The sequence below is a fragment of the Amblyomma maculatum genome, chromosome 1 (genome assembly GCF_055883805.1).
Source record: "Amblyomma maculatum isolate TAMU_Amacu chromosome 1, ASM5588380v1, whole genome shotgun sequence".
Lineage (NCBI taxonomy): Eukaryota > Metazoa > Arthropoda > Arachnida > Ixodida > Ixodidae > Amblyomma > Amblyomma maculatum.
Window position 1 is genome coordinate 149,632,837 of NC_139344.1, and position 13,578 is coordinate 149,646,414.

General features: G+C 45.9%; 1 protein-coding gene across 1 annotated transcript in view; it reads left to right on the forward strand.

The window, feature by feature from the left end:
- LOC146204586 (5-oxoprolinase) overlaps positions 1–13,578 on the forward strand; it is a 134,204-nt gene that overhangs the window by 42,710 nt on the left and 77,916 nt on the right. The window contains exon 12 of the mRNA XM_084589257.1: positions 8,685–8,923. Coding sequence (XP_084445383.1) covers positions 8,685–8,923 — 239 coding nt within the window. The remainder of the gene's footprint in view (positions 1–8,684; positions 8,924–13,578) is intronic.

The window sequence follows — 13,578 nt, forward strand, 5'->3', positions numbered from 1 at the left end:
CACCACTTATACAGAAGAGATCCTCAGATTGTGCAAATGTGTGAATTCCAACATGCCCGAAGAAGACAGAGTCGGCCACATTTTGAAGGGCATCGCGGCTGACGTGTACAACTTTTTAATCACCAAAGACACCCTTGAAACAGTCTCCGATGTTATTAAACACATCCGCGCTTTTCAAGCTCTCAAAACGCGTCGTATTGCGCCAAAATTTGGGCGTCTGGCCAACGTGCCTACTGTGGCCAGCCTTGATGACCACGCCCAACTAGATCTTCCGTCGACGATCCGGCAGATCCTGCGTGAAGAACTCCTGCGGCTCAACCCACTTCCCCTGCACGAATCTGCTGAGGTCTCTGTCCAGAGGGTATCTAGACGGCCGGCTTCACCACCACAAGCGATTACAGTGCAGCCTTTCCCACAAGCTCCTGAAGTTGCAGCTTCTATTGACTATCCTCCTATGCATTTCGCCAACCGGAATCCGTCGATGCCTGACGCCCCAAGGTATGACGTCGCCTCAAGTGCACATAGATCTTCCATTCGATCTACCAGGATTCCTGAGCAGTATGAGCATTCAGCCAGACATACGACGCGCCCACCTGTTCCCTGCTCTTATCCACAACAGCATTTTTTACCTTCCCCGCCGATATGCTACCGCTGCGGCGTCGAAGGTCACATCGCCAGATACTGCCGCGGTAGGTTCCCACCTCGCTATAACCGTCCGGCGCTTCCAACAGTACCCAACAATCGGCAATACAGTCCTGTTTTTCAACAATCAAATACTCAGCATGGGTATTACCGCAACATCCATAACCAGAATCTCCGCGACCACTCCCCTGCATCTGATAGAAGTGTTACTCCACCACCCGCCTTCTGTGCGCGTCGTTCTCCATCACCGCGACGGCGCTCCATGTCGCCTCAGCATCCTCAGCAGGAAAACTAACCAGCGCGACCAATGGGGGTGAGGCCGCTGGAAATGTGCTGTGTGCCAACATCCCTCCAACTATAATGCTCAAAAACAGAATTCGTGTGTTCATTGATGGTGTGTGTACATTAGCTTTGGTGGATACGGGTGCGACTGTGTCTGTGATGAGTAATCAGTTTCGGCGCTTATTGGGACGCAAAGTGATGTTTGAATATGACCGTGCTTCAATGTTTTGTGGTGTGAGTGGAGAGGCGTTGCGGCCACTCGGTGTGTGTAGTGCGCAAGTGTCTGTGGGTGGTGCAATTTTTCAAGCCAAATTCGTAGTCTTACCCCACTCTACGCATGACATTATTTTAGGAATGTACTTCTTGAAGTTTTGGGGCGCTATCGTGGACTGCCGAAGTCAAGATGTTCATTTTGACGGCTCGCATCTGCCGACTCTTTTTGAAAGTGGCTGCAATGAAGAAACGGTTTTTAGTATTACCAAAGACACAGTAGTTCCACCTTTGTCTGCCATGTTCGTCCCCGTGTCTGCTCCACTTCTTGACCAGGTTTCATTTCAGGCCATGGTGCACCCTGTTCACTCAGCATGCCTGAAGAAAAATGTTATCCCTCACTGTATGACCTCCGTGCATCACGGTAGTGCCTCGTTATGGACAATCAATCCATCGTCTGAGCCCGCAGTTTTACCAACGGGATTGAAGCTTGCCTCCTGTGGACCCGATGCGCCCCACATCGTTGCTTTGGTCACAGAAGCTACGAGTGCCACCGTACCTCTGCCTGCTGATGAAACTTTGATCTTCCGCATGATCAGCGCCGATCTCGGCTCACCTCAGCGCCGTACTCTTGTGGATATTCTTCTCTACCCTTTTCGCCTATGTTTGACTTTTCTCAAACAGATGGACCGACCTCTCGCCCTGCACATCGGACCCATCATACTATCGACACTGGTTCGGCTCGTCCCATTCGTCAAAAACCATATCGTGTGTCCCCATCTGAGTGCAAAGTCATTCATGAGCAAGTGGAGGACATGCTACGGAAGAAGGTGATACAGAGGTCATCTAGCCCCTGGGCTGCCCCTGTTATTCTTGTACGCAAGAAAGATGGTTCGTGGCGATTCTGCGTCGATTATCGCCGTCTAAATTCTGTTACGAAAAAGGACGTCTATCCTCTTCCTCGCATAGACGATGCCCTCGACTGCCTCTCTGGTGCGTCCTATTTTTCTTGTCTTGATCTCAGATCTGGCTACTGGCAAATTCCAATGGACCCTGTGGATAAGAAAAAAACAGCCTTCGTAATGCCAGATGGCCTTTAGGAGTTTAATGTTATGCCATTCGGGCTATGTAATGCGCCAGCCACATTTGAACGCTTTATGGACACAGTTTTGCGCGGCTTAAAATGGGACATTTGTCTTTGCTATCTGGACGATGTCGTCACATTTGGGAAATCCTTCCAAGAACACAATGACCGTCTAGTATGCGTCTTGAATTGTCTGCATAACGCCGCCCTAATTCTAAACTCGAAAAAGTGCTGCTTTGGAGAGCGCCAAGCGCTGGTGCTAGGACACCTTGTCAATGGTGATGTTGTAATGCCGGATCCCCAGAAAACTGCCGCTGTTGAGTCTTTTAAACCCCCGCAGACAGTGAAGGAGTTGCGCAGTTTTCTAGGGTTGTGTTCGTATTTTAGACGCTTTATACATCGCTTTGCTGACGTTGCTTACCCATTGACGTGCCTTCTCAACAAAAACTCCACTTTTGGCTGGACACCAGACTGCGATGCGTCATTTCGTCAACTGAAGTTTCTTTTAATATCGAAACCCATCCTACGTCACTTCGATCCTGCTGCAGTGACAGAAGTTCACACGCACACTAGTGGGATCGGTCTCGGGGTAGTCCTTGTCCAACGGCACGATGAACGAGAGCATGTTATCGCGTACGCAAGCCGTACCCTGACCAAGCCGGAGCGAAACTACACAGTCACCGAACAGGAATGCCTGGCTGTAGTTTTCGCTGTGCAGCGTTTCCGTTCATATTTGTACGGACGGTCGTTTACTATCGTAACTGACCATCATTCACTCTGTTGGCTGCGGAACCTTCGAGGCCCATGTGGTCGCCTCGCGCGCTGGGCCCTCCGGTTACAGGAATATGACTTTGCCGTGGTGTACAAAAGCGGGAGGCGTCATGTAGACGCATATTGTCTTTCTAGGATGCCAATGGCCACGAATGGACCTGACAGCGATGATTTCGACAACTATATCGACCCTCGAGCCAGCGTTCCCCGACACGAATGTTTTCAAAACGGAACAGCAAAATGATAGCAGTCTGCTGCCTCTCTTTGCCGCCGCCCAAGCCAGCGTACCTACAAGCCGTTTTTGTGTGCATGATGGCCTCCTATGGAAAAAGAGTTATTCGCCTGTCGGCCAGCGATGCCTACTTGTAGGTCCCAAGACGCTGTGCACGGACGTATTGCGTGTTATGCATGATGATCCATTTGGGATCGGTTCAAACACTCCACCGTGCTCAAGAAAGATTTTACTGGCCCAGAATGCGCTCGACGATTGAACAATACGTTGCCAGTTGCAAGCAATGTCAACGCCACAAACGTCCAACTGCAACTCCATCTGGCTTGCTGCACCCTGTGAAGACCCCGACAGCTCCGTTTGATCAAGTAGGCATTGACCTCGTAGGTCCGTTTCCAAAGTCCGTGGATGGAAATTGCTGGATTGTAATCTGCGTGGACTATCTCACATGTTACTGTGAAACCGCCGCTCTTCTATCTGCTACGGCTCATCAGGTGTCGCTTTTCTTGCTGCACTCAGTCATCTTACGACACGGGCCGCCATGAATTGTCATCACTGATCGGGGCCGACAGTTCACTGCTGATGTTATTGAAGAGCTCATGCGTTTATGCTCCGTAACTTTCCGGCACTCGACGCCTTACCATCCCCAGACAAATGGCTTGACTGAGCGTGTCAACAAGAACGCTCATCAACATGCTAGCCATGTATGTGGACACAGGGCATAAGAACTGGGACACCATACTACCCTTCATCACGTATGCATTTAATACCGCCACGCATGACACGACTGGGTACAGTCCATTTTTCCTGCTCTATGCCAGACCGCCACGCTACCCCCTGGATACTATCCTGCCCTTCACAAGCCGTGAAGACCCCTGCCTGGCTGAGACCCTCTGTCTCGCCGAAGAAGCTCTGAGAATCGCCCGATTACGGTCTGGTGCTTCACAAGAACGTTCTAAAGTGCGATACGATGCCAGTCACCGGCGAGTCACGTACTCTGTAGGTGATTTAGTCTGGCTTTGGCGTCCAATTCGGCGCCGTGGCCTACATAAAAACACTTGGCCCACTATGACGGACTATATGTGGTTGTGAAATGCATCAGTGACTTAACTTATGCAATAGCCCGCCTGACAGCATCGGGTCGTCGGTCTGCCAAAACCGAACTATGTCATGTTACCCGCTTGAAGCCGTGTCAGCCTCGCACGACTCACGAACATGCCCAGAGGGCTTAGGCTGAGTAGGGGGGAAATGTCACGCCACTGACGACGATGAAGGATTGTGATGGTCTGGGAGAAGAAGAGGAGAAAGCGTTGGTGCCTGAGGGCTAGTAGGCTTCACCTTATCCCACTGCCATATCACTGTAAATAAACACCCCTTTGCTATTTCATCGTAACAATATTAAACTCAATAATTTGGCCTTTGAGGGAGCAGAAAAAATATTTGAATTAACCGAAATTTGAATTATTCATTGGTTGGTTGGTTTAACGTCCCAAAGCGACTCAGGCTATGAGAGATGCCATAGTGGAGGGTTCTGGAAATTTCGACCAACTGGGGTTCTCTAACGTGCACTCACATTGCATAGCACATGGATGCCTTGCTTCTCTCCTCCATCGAAAAGCGACTGTTGTAGCCAGGCGAATTATTCAATGGGCCTGAAAAACTGCCGAAAACCATTTGCATCCCAGTAATTTTATGTAATGAACACTTGTATGATGGTTGTCTGCATTTGAAATGAAGCCCAGATGAGAACGATTGTTTCTCTTTGTTTTGTCAATGACTTTACTTGCTGGGAATGTCGTAACAGCGCTCCGAAATCGCGAAGGCCTCCGTCGCCCCTTTTCCCATTGTGTTTTGAGGATGCTTCACTGCACAGTCAGTGCAATGGAAGCACTGGAGCAGCATGTGGATGCACATGCAGGATATATGTGTTGGTGTTAGAATTGCACGACACCATCCCAAAATAAAAATAAAGGAACAGTAACATGCCAAGCAGTGTCCGAAATGGCTTGATTGGCCAGTGCCCATGCTCAATCACAGCCACAGAATGGCGGAAGTTACAAGGAAAGCGAAACTGAGGCTATGCGACTTAGCTATATTTCGGAGCTACATTCCATTCATATCGTGCATGAAGTGCGTGGGTGCCATTGTTCAATGTAATTGAGGTCTGGGGAGGTCCTTTTTGGTGATCGCTGGCTGTGCAGGCTGTACTTCGAGGTGACCCCTCGTCTGTGTTAACCGGAGCGAGCCCACCCATGTATAAAATAATGAGCTTCCAGCCGTAGACGTGCGTGTGCATTGGCCGGGACTGTGGTCATAGTTCAAATTATCTGAATATCCAAATTAATGGGGCAATTAATGAGATTTTACTGTGGTATAAAAGTAATTCTCTTTGCTCTTGTTTTATTCCAGAATTACGTTTTTGATCTCTAATCTTACTGTCATTTTTCTTCATGTTAGTGATGTACAGATAAAGCACAGTAGATGGGGAATTTTTAGCATGCTCTTTTTTGCCTGGTGATATTTTTGCAGGTTAAATTTAGGTGTTTATTTTCAGTAAAGTAAAAGCTCGTTAATTCTATGTCGACGGGACCGTGAAATATTGTCGAATTATCGAATAAAAGAAAAAATAAAACGAAATGAGCCCCTGGAAGACATACCTTTATTTGGTAAAGAAGTTAGTTATCACCATCTGTTTTTTCGGGCGAATTTGACCGGCGACAATAGCGCTAATTGCTGCCAGATGCTCCGTGGCATGCGCACCATCGGTAATCTGTTCGCAGAATTCTTCCAGAACGGACAGCGCTTCTGCGGCTTCTTTAACCGTGCGCTTCGACGGCGGGGGTAGCTGTTCACAATCATCTTCTGATGAATCGTCGTTGCCGGTACTTTTAACTTTCTGAATTATGTCGTCCTGAGTCAGCTGTCCGACGAATGCGACGCCATCATTGATTCGTGATGTAATCAGCAAGCCGCACAGAAGAAGGCAAGACATTGTCAAAACAGCTGTCGTCCTCTGCGTTTGCATCAGCCATCTCACATGGCAGTGTCTCTGCACGACAGTCCGGTGATACAAAACTGCTATTCCTGAAGCAGTTAGCGATCACTTCTGGAGGCGTCTTGGTCCATTCATGAGCCAGAATGTTTATAGCGCTGAGAAGCGTAAGTTCGTATTTCTTCCCCGCTTCCATACACAGAAGCATGCGCTGCAAGACGTGTTTTCTGTATTTGGATTTCACGAACTGAATTATTCACTGATCCATGGGTTGTAGGGCTGAGGTTGTAATAGGTGGGAGAAACACCAGGTTGATCGATTCAAGGCCCGACACCTTGCAGTGAGCACTGCAATTATCTACAACCATGAGGACCTTGCGCTTCTCCATTCCAAAACGGCGGTCAAGCTGATGCAGCCACGTCTGAAAAATGCTGGATGTCATCCAAGCCTTCCTGTTAGCATGATAATTAACAGGAAGGTTCCTCACGTTTTTAAAGCATCTAGGCTTCTGCGCCTTTCCAGTCACTAAGAGCGGCAACCGTTCTGTTCCCGTCATGTTGGCGGCAAGTAGAATAGTTACTCTTTCCTTGCTGCGTTTTCCTGCTGTGCACGGGTCACCTTTGGAAGTTGTCTTGTCCAGGAGAGCTTTAAAAAACAGGGCTGTTTCGTCAGCGTTGAATATGTTTCTCGCGTCATACGCAGCCAGATGTTCAAGCAGATCGTTGGTCCGCCACTCCTCGATTGCTTCTTCGCTCGCGGCAGCTCTTTCGCCACACATATTCTTGAACGTGAGATTGTGCCAGCTTTTAAAACGAGCGAGCCAACCTTCGGAGGCTTTAAAATCTTCGACATTTATTCTTGCGGCGAATCTTTCAGCCTGTGCACTAATTAGTGGCCCACTCACAGGGAGATAGGCCTCTTGTGCGTTTGTGATCCAACGCAGTATGGCTTCTTCGAGCTCCGGGTGGGCCGCCGTCCGCAGTCTTTTCCTTTTAGCATTGAAGCTTTCACTGTCGAACGCCTCCAAGATGCTCTTTTCATTTTTGACATACGTGGCCAAGGTTGTCCTCTTCACTCCATACTTGTTCATCACGTCTTGGCGTGAAACGCCGTCCTTGATCGCCTTCAATATTTGCACTTTTGTGGCCAGGTCCTTCTCTTCATACTTCGGCCGCTTTGCTGGTGTCGCCATCGCAGCAGCACTCAGCGTCAAGATGCGCAGGCACAGCACTCTATGCACACACTCAGCACAGTAAACACGTAGGCGAAGCCTGACCGTAGATGCAAAAAACACGTGGCGACGACGCACGCTGAGGCGAAGTTCGACGACTCAACTGCGCAAAGGTAGGGCTAGGAAAGAACGAACTTCCGGGTGACCTCGCTCCTCTCGCATCATTCTGCTGATGGCGATGACAGTGCGGATGGCATACGCTGCCTTTTTTTTTTTTTTTTAGCTTCACACTAGCGCCGCTCTTGGCCGTGCTTTTTTTTTTTTTTTACCCCTTCCGCACTGAAATGCGAAATGGCGGGCTACGGGGCTATGGAGCTACGTCGTATTAACCAATGCACGGCAAAATTTGGTCGAATTAACGAGAGTTTTGCCCCATAGACTCCTATGTATAATTGGAGGGACCTCGCTTGCACGTCGAATTAAACGATTTGCCGAATTGACGAGGGTCGAATTAACGAGCTTTCACTGTATATGGTGACAAAACTCAATGGAAACATGAATTTTTCCCAAAGCATACTTTGGCATGAAAATATAGTCATATAGGAATAGTTCTCAACAGATACCTGAGTAAGCATATCTTATGATTGCAGATTATGGTTTGTCATTATAAGAATCGTATCGTTACCTTATGGAAAAGAGTTCACTCGAGCATACAGATTTGTAAGCTTCATGTAGGGAACAGAGGAGCATGCAATGGATTACTTATGCTCATGTGTAGCCAGCTGATACATTTTGTGACACGTGCATCATGATATGTACCCATTGTATGAAGCAATCAAAATAAATCACCTATTAGTGTTGTTTTTGCAGCAGAAGTTGACAATTGAAGTTGCTGAGGTGCAATGTTACTGATGCATATCACATGTACAGTCTTTGCCTAAAGGTTAGAGCCCAGGGACTCTGCTTCTAGGTCGCGTAGTGTTGCCCCTTTGCACACATGGAAGTCCTTCTTCTTGAAAATGGTAGGACCAAAAATTCTTCTTACCTTCTATAGACTTAGAACACTAGGAATACATTAAGAGCTACAGGGTGTGGCTCAAAAGCACATCCCCTGGGCTCTAAACTTTTGACAAAGACTGCATGTATGAATACTACATAGATAGCGTTGCAGACAATGGCAGTCATAGTTATGAAACCTGTTTGGTTCTTTTTTATACTGTGTCTGCAGATGGTTTCCCATGTCTACTGCTAATTTTTTTATTGATTGGTATATTGGATTGTGGTTGTTATTGGACTCGTGCAGGTGAACTTGTTTTTGAAAAGCCAGCCAGGTAGTGCAAACAAGCACATGACTTTGGAACAAGTTGCAATGGGTTTCATCAACGTGGCCAATGAATCAATGTGCCGTCCCATTCGAGCCTTGACTCAGGGCAAAGGATTTGATGTTTCCAGCCATTTGTTAGCCTGTTTTGGAGGTGCAGGTGCACAACATGCATGCGCAATTGCCAGAGCTCTTGGCATGACAAAAGTCCTCATTCACAGGTATGCCAATGTTAGGCCCTACCCATATTGATTGTTTGGCATTAAACAGGAAGTCTCGAAAAATGCAAATGACATGGGCTAATCTGTGTTGAGCTTAAGTGTTAGTTCATGTCAATCACTTTTCTGTTCCTGTCTGCTATTTTGTGCCATGGTTAAAATAGGAATTGAACAACTATCCCAGGCAGGACATTTAGTTTAACCTCAATCTTTCTGTTTCCCAGCTGCTGCAGTTTGCTGCATGCCCCTATATAATGGCTCATGTTTAGATTAGCAGGAATCACTTTAAACATATGCACTGTTAAACCTCTTTGTAATGAACCCCCATGTAGCGAATTCCTTGATATTAGGAAGTTTTTCAATTCCCTGATGCCTCCCTCATTGAAATGCGTGCATTAAGGTGAAAGCCTTTATAGGCTCATAAGTGTGGACAGGATTTGTGCGTTAATGCAGGGTGTCATACTGTTATTTTCGATAAATGAATTGATTGAATAGTAAACAAAGGGTTTATGAAGTAGAGGGTGAAAAAATGTGTTTCATTGATGTAGAGTACCGTAAAAACTTACGTATAATATGAGGTGTTTTTTTTTTTCCAATTTTATAATGTCAGATTTCTGTCTTGTATTATATGTGGATCCCAACAAGTTTCAGCTTAGATTCGCAGCTTCGGTTTCATTATTATTCAGCGCTCTCTGCATTAGGCTTCTAAGCAAGAGGAAACATTGTCTAGCAGTGGCGTCGTTTGACTGTTGAGATTTTTTTCGCTGTATGGCTTCCCCACGCCGAGCCTGCGTTCCTCGCCACCATGGCATGACAACGGTTTGTGACGCACACACGGCCGGAAGCAGGTGAATCGCACCTCGCACAATGTCGCAATGGCGAAAGCAACACTCGGCACTTTGCACGGGTCTTTCATGGGCATCTCTATCTGTGCTGGACATGACTTATAGCCAAATCGCGGATGCCTAACTAGCATTCTCAGGGTTGCGCTTTCGAGAAATGCAGGATAGCAAACGTGTTTAGAGGCACTGAAGAAGGGTTTCTGTGCAAAAGTTTCTCTAGCAAGGGACTGTTGGCAGACAATATACCGGACAATGATGATCGCTAAAACATCGAACCTGAAAATACTTCCGAGGTGAGCATGCCGTACGCTTGCTTGCGGTGCTAGATGAAAACATGCATGAACACAGAGCATGCTAAGGCATCTTGTGCGCTGCCGTTCCGGGTCCGAGCTGGAAGCAGTTTTCTGGTTTACAACAATGGGAGGGCCATGTGGCTTCCGTGATTTCCAGGGCGAATTTGAGCTGCACTCCTCATAGTGTATGAAATTCTCAGATCAAGCTTGTCGACTCATGAATGGAAGCGAACCAGCACCGGCACAGTATTCGACACCTCGCAGTGGGTGGCATTGGATGTGAAAGCGTGGAGTTCGTATGCCTCGCAGAGCAACCTAGAAATTTAGTGAAATAAATACTTTTACTGATCTTTCTTCGCTCACATTATATGCGAATGAAAACATTTTTTTTTTGTTCTCGCCATCCCGAAATTACACCTTGTGTTGTATGCGGGTCTGTATTTTAAGCGGACTCTTATGGTAATTAGTTAATTAATTAGATCTAAAAAAAGTCAATCTAGTGTCAAATTTCCAAGGACATTGATATATTATGTAGACTTCAGAACAGCCACGGACATCGAAATTGTGCAAAGTACGTCAAAATTATGCAAAAAATGGGCAAAAACGTTGCATACCTTTTATGTCTGGCCTTGTCATTGTGGTAAAATAACGAAAACAGTCGAGAGTAAAAGAGGGAAAAAGTTGATGAAAGGGAAAAAGAGTAAAAACAGTAAAAATAAAAAAACAACAACCAAAACGTAAAAAAAAAGTATAAAGGGTAAACAAGAAAAATATACAAAAAGAGGAAAAGCAGCAAATGAATGCAAAGAGTCGCAGGAAAGGCTTCCACCGCACCGCACTTAAGAGAGATCTAATAGATGTGCCTCTAACAAGTTTTTGAAAACTCCATGTAACAAATATGTTGCGGCAGTTTACTTTGATATAATGAACTCATGGCACTGTCTTGGCTAGTGCTGAATTGCTGAAAATTTCCCAGAACCATGTAAGTTTCATGACAATAAAGCACAATTTAATGTTAGAGGAATATTTATGATCGCAACGAGTGACCGAAATTGCGATGGTGCATCTTCGGATGCAGCAGTCTCCGCTGCTTTCGCATTTGGAATGTGGCACTAGAGTAGTTTGTGCTCAAAAGCAGCAAAAAATAATTGGACAAAGGAAAAAAATACACAAGGCAAGCTGTGTGCACCCATCGTTTCCACGCGGTTGCTCGCGAGATTCCGGCACTGGTAACTCTTGTGCATTGGTAGTGGAAATAGAGCACTGATAACGCGAGGTGGAGAGAGTCTGTTTCTTTGAGGAAACAATGGTGAGTGAGCGGGAAAGTGCATGCAGATGCCTCCTCACCCAGCATCAGCACAACCGCCCGCACTCTGTAACATTGCATGAAATTTCATGGCAAAATATATGACATTGCATTGAAATTGCATGACATGGCACAGTAGAGCAAGCAGTTCGAATTAGACATCATAGTCATTGCAACACAATACCAGCCACCAGTGGATGCGCAGTTTCCAGTGAGCTTCCTGTGTGTCGAGTGCACTACGTTTTAGTTTTGTGTAAAAATGTGCTGAATTTTCTTGTGCAAAGTTGATGTGGCATTGTATTATCCCCAGCTTCAAATTTCCCATAGACGCTAACCACCACACTGTGTGTGAAAAGTCTGTGCAGTTAATGAAATGTAGCAGAAGGCTGGTTCAACATTCGTTGCATTCCTATACTGGCAGGCTACAGTCCAAAACATCTTTAGATTTTGGTTTTGTTTCTGTGAGACAAAAACTTCTTGAATTTTCATGATGCAGTTGCCGTCGAAATATATTGACTGAAAAGAGTTTCATGCCTGTAGTATGGTTCCAGGAATGCAACAAAACAAACAGGGTCAAAATCGATAAAACAGCTGTGAATAAATCTGCTTTACAATATGATTGTCTGGTTAGAAAACTTGAATGCTGAAAAACTCCACTTGTTTGAGCATTTCCCTACCATACAGAGCTAGTGCAAGTTAAGAAACCTGTGAAGAACACCAATGGGCAGCCTCATTTACTGATTTGTGTCAGCAGAATCAAACAAGCAGGTGCCATGGTCTTCAGTTATTTCACGGAGCAGTGTGTGGTCATTAGCATACAGTAGTTCATTTGAAGATTCACTAGAATGCTGTTGCTTTTAGGATGTGTTTGATTTTAGCTGGCTGGATTATCTATAGCATTTTCTCATCTCTTATCCATCATGTACAATTCCTTTCCACTGCCATGTTGTTGTTGGTATTGGAATGTTAATGTTTCTTGTAATTCCACATCGCTGCTAGTATCATCATTCATAGCACTTGTCTATATAGCATAAAACATGGTTCTCAAATGTGGGGTGTTAGCAGGCTTAGAATGTAGTAGCCTGTGTGCGACTTAGAGTTAATGTAGTAGCCTGTGTGCGACTTAGAGTTAAATCTTGGGTCAACCTGGTCTAACAGGACTACAACAAAGTTGCAGTTCAGCACTTGTTTCTCTGTGCTCTGTTCTTGTCCTGCTACATGCAGCAAAAAAACGGACCAACCTGGTTGGGTTACCGTATTTACTTGCATAATAAGCCCGCCCCCACTCTTGTCACCAAGGGTTAAAAAAGTGAACTGTAGTTGTAGCATATGTCCCTCAGTTTTGTACTGTCATCATTGCAGTCCACAGTGCATTCCTTGGAAGCACGCCAAGATGCTGCTCAGCAATAACATTGATAACTTCATGGTGTGCTTATAGTTTTACAATAGCTCCTGGTATGGGGTGGGGGCGGGATGAGGGTGACTTGCATAGTTAACTTGGCAGGGTGCCAAGACGACAAATGTCCTTGACAGGAGCAAGACCTATTGAAGTACAGACCTGCACAAATAGCACTGCTCTGGCATGCATGTCCCAGTCTAGGCCTTCAGCCACTAGGATAGAAAGAATGCCAGCAGTGTGACACTTCTAAACAAGGCGTCCCAGCTAAGGTGGACCAAGATTTAGAAAGAAAAATAAAAAGGAGCATTTTTCTCAACTGAAATTAAGTGAGTGTTGTTAGGAGGTCATGTAAAGTAACCACTGGTATTTTTCGTTCCGCCTACTTCAATAATTAGTCGACATTGCTGATGAACTTTTTAAATATCTCTCTAAGCGCTCAAGGGCGAGTAGGAAAGTTGTTGAGTGCCACGGAAATAGTCAAACCCAAGTGTTTTGGCGAAGTATGCTTAGCATAGTCCTTTTTATTTGGCAAATATGATAGCCCGCAAAGTTTAAAAAATACAATGTGAAAGTGGACTCCGTGCACCTGTATGTGCCGTTATTACAGTGCTCTCATCCGCGACTTTGTAAAACACTGCCGAATTTGCCCCTTCTGAGCTGCTCATGATTGGGCTTTGCTTTGCTGCTGGTTGCAAGGTAAAAGGTTGCGAGGTTGTGAGCACGTTGGCTAATGCTATTGGGGGTCATTTTCTAGCCAGCTCCACTGCAAAACTCTTGTAGGTATCGCAGAAGGTGCAAACTGGCAGCACTGGACTCAT